Source organism: Thunnus thynnus, chromosome 24, assembly GCF_963924715.1.
Source record: "Thunnus thynnus chromosome 24, fThuThy2.1, whole genome shotgun sequence".
Taxonomy (NCBI): domain Eukaryota; kingdom Metazoa; phylum Chordata; class Actinopteri; order Scombriformes; family Scombridae; genus Thunnus; species Thunnus thynnus.
This window is the reverse complement of record NC_089540.1, coordinates 15,457,797-15,469,922: the sequence shown is the minus strand read 5'-3', so window position 1 is coordinate 15,469,922 and position 12,126 is coordinate 15,457,797. Positions and strand designations below refer to the sequence as shown.

Below are 12,126 nucleotides of genomic sequence, written 5' to 3'. Positions count from 1 at the left end.
TGATGTGACAGAGAGAAAATTCACTGTAAATAATTTATTGTTAAAGTTTAAAAAGACGTCTGTTTTAAAGAAATTCATGGTAAATTGTTCATGTTAAAATTACCAGTTGTTAATATATGGTAAATGTAGTACAAGTGTATCCTTAATTGTTGGTTATATGATGTATGAGAGAGAAAAGAATTTAATGAGATCTCATCTTAAACACATAAAGAGAACCAAATAACTTATTATCCTGCACTATCTGTATCTGTGTAGGTTGGTTTTTTTGTGACCAGATAGAATCAGAGATGGTGAGTCCAGCCTGTGACTCTGTGGACGGTTGTAGAAACGGTGTTGGTCAACCGTAGGAACTGCCCACAGAGGACATCTGATTTAATGTGATGTTCATTTTCATTGGGTTACAGATAAGACACACACACTAATTATCCTACCCGGGTAGTAATAGTAGTGACACTAATAGACACTTAAATCCAATTTTTGCCACTCCTATAACTGAATAGTATCATGTATGTTTAATATAATGTATGTTGTTGTTATTTTCTCTTTCTGTAATTGTCTTCTTTCTTTTTTGTGATTTGACACTAAAAAATAAACTAATTATTGTCATATTTCCATTAAATAGATTGAGAGTTTCCAGGTCCTGGGTGGATGTTTTATGGACCTCAGAAATTGTTGAGATCAGTATTAAATGATAAAAGAATTGTCACAACCACAATACATCTGTCAGACAATGAAACTTCTAGTTTACTGCAGTTATAACGGTTCAAGACAAAAAGAAAGTTGTTCTTACCCTCATCCCACTTTTTGAGGAACTCTGTGAAATAAATAAAGAATTGTTACAACCATGATGCATCTATCACACAGTGAATCCATATTAGAAGTTTTTTAACTGCTGCTATTCAAACAAATGTTGGTCAGATATGTCTTTGTCAGTATTTAGTTGCAAATAAATCTATTTGTCAGAATACATGTTTTAATTTGATCTGTTAAAACTAACAGCAGTATGATTGATGACTGTAAAACTTCATTTGTCTGTTAGGAAAACATCACATTACTAAATCAACAACAACTAACAATGTGTCCAATTTGAGACTTTTTATTTAATTGATTTTTAAAATTCAGCAATTAAAAAAAAAAAGTACATTGAATGCATTTGAAACACTGGTTTTTGCTTGTAAAAGTTTAGATATTAATTAATTTTAAGTGCTGGATGCATGAAAACAGAACATTATTTAAAATATTGTCATGTGAAATACTTAAAATTATTAAAGACAAATAGGTGACCAATGTGAAAATGTTCTATCTTACCTTGCCATGTCCTTTCAGCAGCTTCTCCTGTATAGAAGATGAATAAGTGTGTGTTAACTCACTGGAATTCTTCATTAATCATGTTTTGTTTCATAATTAGGTTTTATAAGTTACATTTTCTTTTGTGAATGTCAAACTTGTGCAACATGGGTATTAATAATACATTTGTAACATTCATAACTGCTCTTTTATCTGGTGGTTTTGTTTAGTTGAGAAAGTTGTAGAGATTAAATACCAGAATTCATTACAGATGTTGAAGGTTACAAACACAGCTTCTCATTAACAAATATAACAATATTAACAATAGAGAAAATGAGGGACGGGGGGAGAGAGAGATGGGGACCAACAAGCAATAGAGTTTCCTAATCAAACATGAATCAGGGACGTTGTGGTTCATGGTCGACGCTTCACCTCTTAAATCCAATTTTTGGCACTCCTATACCTGAATAGTATCATGTATGTTTAATATTTTTGGCCCTATTTTAATGATGTAAAGCGCATGGTCTGAAGCGCATGGTGCAAATGCTTTTAGGGTGTGTCCAAATCCACTTTTGCTATTTTAACAGACAGAAAAATGGTCGATGCACCAGGCGCATGGTTCAAAGGGGTTGTACATAGTCTCCTAATTAATCATGGGTGTGTTTTGGGCGTAACATGCAATAAACAAATCACAGTGTCATCTCCAGTTCCCTTTAAGAGCCAGGTGCACTCTTGGCAGGTTGCTATTATAATGGTGCATTTTCCAAGTAGTAAGGAGCGCTTCTCTGCAGAGGCAACGGATCTGCTCGAGCGCAAAGTGAAAACGCACAATCCATAACGAGCACACTGACCCCTGCTGCTCCTGGACCCTCCCGTGGCCCCAGACCACCAGTTTAAGGTCCTGTTCATTAATTTGTTGCAAATTTATCTTCGTTTGGTTTTTGAAAAGGTTTATTTTTTTAATTACAGCTTTGGTTTCTTTAAAATTGTTTTGTTCAGTCATGAAGTAAAAGGTCAAATCAGCAGGGTTTGCTATAAGTTTGGAAACCTGATCACCGTAATCTCAAATATTTTAAAGAATATTTGTTGAATATTGTTCAAAAATTAAATCATTAGTTTTAATCATGTAAAGAATCATCAACACAGTTATCAGGACTTGATCAATTCTCCAAGGTTCTGATCCTGCTGCTGGCAGCAGCTAGAAGCTGTCCAGATTTATTTCCTTCTTTAGTTGAATCATTGTTTTCACCTCATTTATTTCCTCATGTGTTCCTCATGTCATCATGTATTGATGAAGCAGGAAAGTCGATCTGTGTTTGATCTGTTGTTTAAATACCTCCATATATTGCCACCATTTGGTCAAATAATTAAACAATTTAATCCCTCATTACTGTGATTAGTTAATTCTGATAAATATTATGACAAAGCATTATGACATGTATTTTTCAAAATATGTTAATATACACCATAATAATCTTTCACATTGTAATCCTTTTATTTGTTATCTTTTGCATGTTTGTGCGCTGCTGCGCGTCCATGTGTGTAACAAGCAGAGTGTACATTGTGCACCCGCCTGTAGGCGCATATTACTATCCTGATAACACTTAAAATAACAGTGAAACACTGCACCATTGACTTCAGACCAGGTTTCTGTTGGTCAATCGCTTTCTGCTGCCTCAAGATAGCAATGCACCTGACCACACCTTATTTTAAGACCATCATGCCCATGAGCGCTCAGATGGGTGCAAGTGCATTTGCTATTTTAACAATGTGGGCACTGGATGGGAAAATGACAACTGCGTCGGTCTTAAAATAGCAAAGAGACTTGCGCTGCGCTTAGCGCCGCTTTGCACCGGGTGTAAGGTAGGGCCCAATGTGTGTTGTTATTATTTTCTCTTTTTGTAATTGTCTTTCTTTTTAAACTTTGTGATTTTACTCTTAAAAAATGAACAGATTAAATCTACTTGTCAGCCGGTTTTATTTTTATCTATTAAAACTAACAGCAGTATGATTGATGACTGTAAAACTTCATTTATTTGCTATGAAAACATCACATTACTAAATCAACAACAACTAACAATGTGTCCAATTTGAGACTTTTTTTAAAATTGGTTTTTAAAATTCAGTAATTTAAAAAAAAGTACATTGAATGCATTTGAAACACTGGTTTTTGTAAAAGTTTAGATATTAATTAATTTTAAGTGCTGGATGCATGAAAACAGAACATTATTTAAAATATTGTCATGTTAAATACTCTAAAATTATTAAAGACAAATAGGTGACCAATGTGAAAATGTTCTATCTTACCTTTCAATTTCCTGACAGCAGCTTCTCCTGTATTGAAGATGAATAAGTGTGTGTTAACTCACTGGAATTTTTCATTAATCATGTTTTATTTTATCATTTGTGTTTATTTACCAGTAAACAGACTGTGTGTTACTCAACAATGAACATCATGAGCTCAAACACACCATGTTGTGAATATTTGTTCTGAATCAGGATGATGTCGTTTACAGTTTCAACACAGAAGCAGGTTAACACCCACCATCAAAAGCTGACAGCAAATTCTGCTGGTTCATATTCATCCTGAGTCACATTTTCTTTTGTGAATGTCAAACTTGTGCAACATGGGTATTAATAATACATTTGTAACATTCATAAGTTTCCAGGTCCTGGGTGGATGTTTTATGGACCTCAGAAATTGTTGAGATCAGTATTAAATGATAAAAGAATTGTCACAACCACAATACATCTGTCAGACAGTCAAACTTCTAGTTTACTGCAGTTATAACAGTTCAAGAAAAAAAGTTGTTCTTACCCTTATCCCATCTTTCTTTGAACTCTGTGAAATGAATAAAGAATTGTCACAACCATGATGCATCTATCACACAGTGAATCCATATTAGAAGTTTTTTAACTGCTGCTATTCAAACAAATGTTGGTCAGATATGTCTTTGTCAGTATTTAGATGCAAATAAATCTATTTGTACATTGAATGCATGTGAAACACTGGTTTTTGCTTGTAAAAGTTTAGATATTAATTACTTTTAAGTGCTGGATGCATGAAAACAGAACATTATTTAAAATATTGTCATGTTAAATACTCTAAAATTATTAAAGACAAATAGGTGACCAATGTGAAAATGTTCTATCTTACCTTGCCATCTCCATTCAGCAGCTTCTCCTGTATTGAAGATGAATAAGTGTGTGTTAACTCACTGGAATTCTTCATGAATCATGTTTTGTTTCATAATTAGGTTTTATAAGTTACATTTACTTTTGTGAATGTCAAACTTGTGCAACATGGGTATTAATAATACATTTGTAACATTCATAACTGCTCTTTTATCTGCTGGTTTTGTTCAGTTGAGAAAGTTGTAGAGATTAAATACCTGAATTAATTACAGATGTTGAAGGTGGCCTTTACAAACACAGCTTCTCATTAACAAATAGAACAATATTAATAGTATTAACAGAGTGGACAATATGTGTAGAGTGATGAGAGATGGGTTTTCCTAATACTCTGACAATGTTCTCAGAGGTGAGGAAGAATCAGCCAAAGAAAATGTAATGAGTCATACGTTTTAGTTTTGTGACAACACACAGTCTCTGCAGTACAGCTGAAGACTCGCCTGGTCTTGACCTTTTAAATATCGAACCTTCAAGGCTTTTTTATGGCTTCAAAGACTTCAGACATACAGATACAGAAAGGGAGACTGTCTCTGGTGCCTTTCAGTGTGTTTATCAATGAACCTCTACTTTACATTTTCAGCTCTGATTAGGAAGTTGTCTTCTGATGTTGCCACTAAGCAGTAGAGATAAAGAAGTCCTGTAATTTCATTTATCTTAGATTTGAGGGACACATCAGCAACATCACTAAAGTAGTTTTCTTCCACCTCTGACAAATCGTCCAAGTTCACTCATTTCTAACACAGTCAGATGCAGAAATTCTCATTCATGCTCATTCAGGTCTTGTATTCTGTACTATTAAAAAGATCCAACAAGTCCAAAATGCAGCTGCTACAATTCTTCTGATTCACTGGTTTACGGTTTCATTCAAGTCAAACTACAAACTGCTACCTATTACCTCCTGACCTGTCAAAACTTCTCAGACCTCACATTCCCCCACGAACACTCACATCACAGGATGCAGGTTATCTCATTATTCCAAAGATTACATCCATTTTATTTGAGTAATCATTTTTTGGATGTTTTCTGCCTTTATTGATTATTGATTAGTATCAGTGGAGAGATGACAGAAAATGAGGGACGGGGGGAGAGAGAGATGGAGAACAACAATCAATAAAGGTCCCTAATCAAACATGAATCAGGGACGTTGTGGTTCATGGTCGACGCTTCACCTCTTAAATCCAATTTTTGCCACTCCTATAACTGAATAGTATCATGTATGTTTAATATAATGTATGTTGTTATTATTTTCTCTTTCTGTAATTGTCTTCCTTCTTTTTTAGTGATTTGACACTAAAAAATAAACTAATTATTGTCATATTTCCAGTAAATAGATTGAGAGTTTCCAGGTCCTGGGTGGATGTTTTATGGAGCTCAGAAATTGTTGAGATCAGTATTAAATGATAAAAGAATTGTCACAACCACAATACATCTGTCAGACAGTCAAACTTCTAGTTTACTGCAGTTATAACGGTTCAAGAAAAAACAAAATTAGTTGTTCTTACTCTTTCTCCTCCTTTCAAGATACTCTGTGAAATGAATAAAGAATTGTCACAACCATGATGCATCTATCACACAGTGAATCCATATTACAAGTTTTTTAACTGCTGCTATTCAAACAAATGTTGGTCAGATATGTCTTTGTCAGTATTTAGTTGCAAATAAATTTATTTGTCAGAATACATGTTTTAATTTTATCTGTTAAAACTAACAGCAGTATGATTGATGACTGTAAAACTTCATTTGTCTGTTAGGAAAACATCACATTACTAAATCAACAACAACTAACAATGTGTCCAATTTTAGACTTTTTTTTTCAGTTGATGTGGAAAACTTTTATGCATCCCTTAGTGATCTATGAAATTGAAAAAGCACAAAAACACACGTGTGTGTAATACAATAAGAAAATCTAAAAATTTTAATCCAGTTTTTTGTTGTTGTTTTGTTGTTTGTCCCTCTTGTCTTGTCCTGTGTCATGTGTCTTCATGTTAATCGCTCATTTTGCACTATCAATTTTTTTGAAAAGCACAAAAAGGTTTCTCTTCTATAAAAAAAGTTATGTTTTGTCAAATTTTATGTATTTATTGGTATTATTAGTTACATGATCTATCTTGTTATATTGTTACTGACTTATACTTTGACTGTGGAACTGCTATGTATGTGTAAAAATGTGTCTGTCATTCCCCTGCTCTGCTTCATAAATAAAATATTAATTTGTCACACAGTGCAAGTTCTAGTTATAGTAATATATAGTAAAACTGCATGTGGACACACCTATGTAACATACTGTAGGTTAAAACAGCTCTATAGACATTTCCAAAATACACTTATGTTGATAATGTTCACTTTAAATGAAGTGGTTCCTATTATTTGGTTAAACTGAAGATGATCATCGTGATCTGAGTGTAGTTGCTGCATCTCCACATCTCTACAATTAACCTGCTATGTAAACAGTTATATAACTGTTATAACTGATTAAACTGATGACCAGTAAAAAAATCTTTAAAGCTACAAATGAACAAATTCAGCGATTTATTTTAAAAAGTACATTGAATGCATTTGAAACACTGTTTTCTGCTTGTAAAGGTTTAGATATTAATTACTTTTAAGTGCTGGATGCATGAAAACAGAACATTATTTAAAATATTGTCATGTTAAATACTCTAAAATTATTAAAGACAAATAGGTGACCAATGTGAAAATGTTCTATCTTACCTTCCTCTCTCCAGTAATCATCATTGTCTGTATTGAAGATGAATAAGTGTGTGTTAACTCACTGGAATTCTTCAATAATCATATTTTGTTTCATAATTTCTGTTTATTTACCAGTAAACAGACTGTGTGTTACTCAACAATGAACATCATGAGCTCAAACACACCATGTTGTGAATATTTGTGCTGAATCAGGATGATGTCGTTTACAGTTTCAACACAGAAGCAGGTAAACACCCACCATCAAAAGCTGACAGCAAATTCTGCTGGTTCATATTCATCCTGAGTTACATTTTCTTTTGTGAATGTCAAACTTGTGCAACATGGGTATTAATAATACATTTGTAACATTCATAACTGCTCTTTTATCTGGTGGTTTTGTTTAGTTGAGAAAGTTGTAGAGATTAAATACCTGAATTCATTACAGATGTTGAAGGTGGCCTTTACAAACACAGCTTCTCATTAACAAATAGAACAATATTAATAGTATTAACAGAGTGGACAATATGTGTAGAGTCATGAGAGATGGGTTTTCCTAATACTCTGACAATGTTGTTGTTCTGATTCACTGGTTTACGGTTTCATTCAAGTCAAACTACAAACTGCTACCTATTACCTCCTGACCTGTCAAAACTTCTCAGACCTCACATTCCCCCACGAACACTCACATCACAGGATGCAGGTTATCTCATTATTCCAAAGATTACACCATTCACATTTTAATTGAGAAATACATTTTTGGGTGTTCTGTGCTTTTATTGATTATTGATTAGTATCAGTGAAGAGATAACAGAAAATGAGGGACGGGGGGAGAGAGAGATGGAGAACAACAATCGATAAAGGTCCCTAATCAAACATGAATCAGGGACGTTGTGGTTCATGGTTGACGCTTCACCTCTTAAATCCAATTTTTGCCACTCCTATAACTGAATAGTATCATGTATGTTTAATATAATGTATGTTGTTATTATTTTCTCTTTCTGTAATTGTCTTCTTTCTTATTTTGGGTTTTGACACTAAAAAATAAACTAATTATTTTCATATTTCCATTAAATATATTGAGAGTTTCCAGGTTCTGGGTGGATGTTTTATGGACCTCAGAAATTGTTGAGATCAGTATTAAATGATAAAAGAATTGTCACAACCACAATACATCTGTCAGACAGTCAAACTTCTAGTTTACTGCAGTTATAACGGTTCAAGAAAAAAAAAGTTGTTCTTACCCTCATCCAACATTTCTAGGAACTCTGTGAAATAAATAAAGAATTGTCACAACCATGATGCATCTATCACACAGTGAATCCATATTACAAGTTTTTTAACTGCTGCTATTCAAACAAATGTTGGTCAGATATGTCTTTGTCAGTATTTAGTTGCAAATAAATCTATTTGTCAGAATACATGTTTTAATTTTATCTGTTAAAACTAACAGCAGTATGATTGATGACTGTAAAACTTAATTTGTCTGTTAGGAAAACATCACATTACTAAATCAACAACAACTAACAATGTGTCCAATTTGAGACTTTTTTATTTAATTGATTTTTAAAATTCAGCAATTAAAAAAAAGTACATTGAATGCATTTGAAACACTGGTTTTTGCTTGTAAAAGTTTAGATATTAATTACTTTTAAGTGCTGGATCGATGAAAACAGAACATTATTTCAAATATTGTCATGTTAAATACTCTAAAATGATTAAAGACAAATAGGTGACCAATGTGAAAATGTTCTATCTTACCTTGCCATGTCCTTTCAACAGCTTTTTCTGTATTGGAGATGAATAAGTGTGTGTTAACTCACTGGAATTCTTCATTAATCATGTTTTGTTTTATAATGTTTATTAATAATATAAAGTTTATTTACCAGTAAACAGACTGTGTGTTACTCAACTATGAACATCATGAGCTCAAACACACCATGTTGTGAATATTTGTGCTGAATCAGGATGATGTCGTTTACAGTTTCAACACAGAAGCAGGTTAACACCCACCATCAAAAGCTGACAGCAAATTCTGCTGGTTCATATTCATCCTGAGTTACATTTTCTTTTGTGAATGTCAAACTTGTGCAACATGGGTATTAATAATACATTTGTAACATTCATAACTGCTCTTTTATCTGCTGGTTTTGTTTAGTTGAGAAAGTTGTAGAGATTAAATACCTGAATTAATTACAGATGTTGAAGGTGGCCTTTACAAACACAGGTTCTCATTAACAAATAGAACAATATTAATAGTATTAACAGAGTGGACATTATGTGTAGAGTGATGAGAGATGGGTTTTCCTAATACTCTGACAATGTCATGGGTGGATGTTTTAATGACCTCAGAAATTGTTGAGATCAGTATTAAATGATAAAAGAATTGTCACAACCACAATACATCTGTCAGACAGTGAAACTTCTAGTTTACTGCAGTTATAACGGTTCAAGAAAAATAATTAGTTGTTCTTACCCTCTCTCCTCCTTTTTAGGAACGCTATGAAATGAATAAAGAATTGTCACAACCATGATGCATCTATCACACAGTGAATCCATATTTGAAGTTTTTAAACTGCTGCTTTCAAACAAATGTTGGTCAGATATGTCTTTGTCAGTATTTAGTTGCAAATAAATCTATTTGTCAGAATACATGTTTTAATTTGATCTGTTAAAACTAACAGCAGTATGATTGATGACTGTAAAACTTCATTTGTCTGTTAGGAAAACATCACATTACTAAATCAACAACAACTAACAATATGTCGAATTTGAGACTTTTTTAATTGATTCTTAAAATTCAGCAATTAAAAAAAAAAGTACATTGAATGCATTTGAAACACTGGTTTTTGCTTGTAAAAGTTTAGATATTAATTACTTTTAAGTGCTGGATGCATGAAAACAGAACATTATTAATAATATTGTCATGTTAAATACTCTAAAATTATTAAAGACAAATAGGTGACCAATGTGAAAATGTTCTATCTTACCTTGCCATATCCCTTCAGCTTCTCCTGTATTGAAGATGAATAAGTGTGTGTTAACTCACTGGAATTCTTCATTAATCATGTTTTGTTTCATAATTAGGTTTTATAAGTTACATTTTCTTTTGTGAATGTCAAACTTCTACAACATGGGTATTAATAATACATTTGTAACATTCATAACTATTCTTTTATCGTTTGGTTGAGACAGATATAGAGATTAAATACCTGAATTAATTACAGTTATACAACACGTCGCTCCGACCGAACAATCTGATTGGTCAACGAGACATTTAGAACGTGCTCTGATCAGAATGACAGCACACCTCGCCGTGCTCAAATGAAAAAAAGCCTCATCACTAAAAATATCACTCCACCATTCATTAGAACTGCAGACCGTGATGTCGCGCTAACAACAGTCACTTCTGGGTAGACGACTGGTGGTTAATTTGAATTGCGGAGATATGTGAACTTGGCAAAGTTGTTTTTTTCTGTTGTGATTTTCAGCCGTAGATTCAGAGTTTCCAGGTCCTGGGTGGATGTTTTATGGACCTCAGAAATTGTTGAGATCAGCATTGAATGATAAAAGAATTGTCACAACCACAATACATCTGTCAGACAGTGAAACTTCTAGTTTACTGCAGTTATAACAGTTCAAGAAAAAAAAAAAGTTGTTCTTACCCTCAGCCAACCATTCTAGGAACTCTGTGAAATGAATAAAGAATTGTTACAACCATGATGCATCTATCACACAGTGAATCCATATTAGAAGTTTTTTAACTGCTGCTATTCAAACAAATGTTGGTCAGATATGTCTTTATATGGGGTCAGAACAGTGACATTTACATTTTGGCATTGAAAATATAATTTGGCATTCAAAACAAAGCCTGAATTGAAAAAGAAAATATTGGCACTGAAACAAGTTCCACTGAAAAATAAAACAGACATTAAAAAATTACAATCTTACAATTTTATCATATTTAATTCTGATATTTTTTGCATGATGTGTTTTTCAATGTAAGTCTTCAGATTTTTTCTTCATGTCTGTCTTTCTTCAGTGACAGATTTTTTTTACATCAGTATTTTCTCAGTTTCAACTTTCTCTTTTTTCAGTTTTCAGTTCATCGTTTTGTCGTAGGGAGGCGGGCCCTTGCTGGGCCTACATTACCCAGTGTGCCTTGCGATGCGATGTAGATTGGATTTCCCAGAGCGAGGTGTCATGGCGGAGATTTTGAGCCAGACTGTTGTAATTCTCACTCTAGGACTATTAATATCTCACTTTATTAAGATTAAATATTTTTTTCAGCCAAGAAATTATCCATGTAGGCTCCAAATATGTGGTCAGTTTATCCAAATAACATCTGTTTGTAAATCTGCTGCAACGTTTTCGGAGATGTGAGGAGCCGCTGGCCGGGTGAAAGCAGCCGGTCATCTCAGCTGCTAGCACCCCGAGTCCTGCGTCGTCATCCCGGGGAGGAAACTGATCTGTGCAGCTCTTTGTTGATTCACCGCTGGTTCTAATGTCTCCGTAGTATTTTGATATATGATATAATCCTCTTGGAAGATAAATGTTGGAGTCACAGATTAATTGTAGCTGCCACATTAGTTTGTCTGAATGTAAGTTACAGTGAAGCTTCATGTTCTTTCTGGTCAGAACAGCAGCGCTGCCTCTGGGGCTCTACATGTACAGATATCACCACATTTACATTAATATAAATGTATTAAAACAAACAGATCAGTCTATATTACATTTCATTTTATTTTATTAAGCGTCTTCCTGTCCTCAGAAGTTTGTACTCCTGAGTTGAACTTGTCCAGTGCTCAACACACTGGCGCCAGAACAGGGAGGACAATGAGACTCTTTGTGTCCCCACTTTCAGGTGTTATGGTAATAAAGTCTGATATGTTGATAAATCTGAAGCCTCTGAGATGCTGTGCCAGAGCGCAGTGCCATTACGCACGTTGGTTCACTGCG

General features: G+C 33.7%; 2 protein-coding genes across 2 annotated transcripts in view; both read right to left on the bottom strand.

The window, feature by feature from the left end:
* The window catches only part of LOC137176729 (lymphocyte function-associated antigen 3-like), an 85,888-nt gene that overhangs the window by 31,892 nt on the left and 41,870 nt on the right, over positions 1-12,126 (bottom strand). The window lies entirely within an intron of this gene.
* LOC137177287 (uncharacterized) overlaps positions 1-12,126 on the bottom strand; it is a 36,823-nt gene that overhangs the window by 17,278 nt on the left and 7,419 nt on the right. The window contains exon 3 of the mRNA XM_067583474.1: positions 3,595-3,621. Coding sequence (XP_067439575.1) covers positions 3,595-3,621 — 27 coding nt within the window. The remainder of the gene's footprint in view (positions 1-3,594; positions 3,622-12,126) is intronic.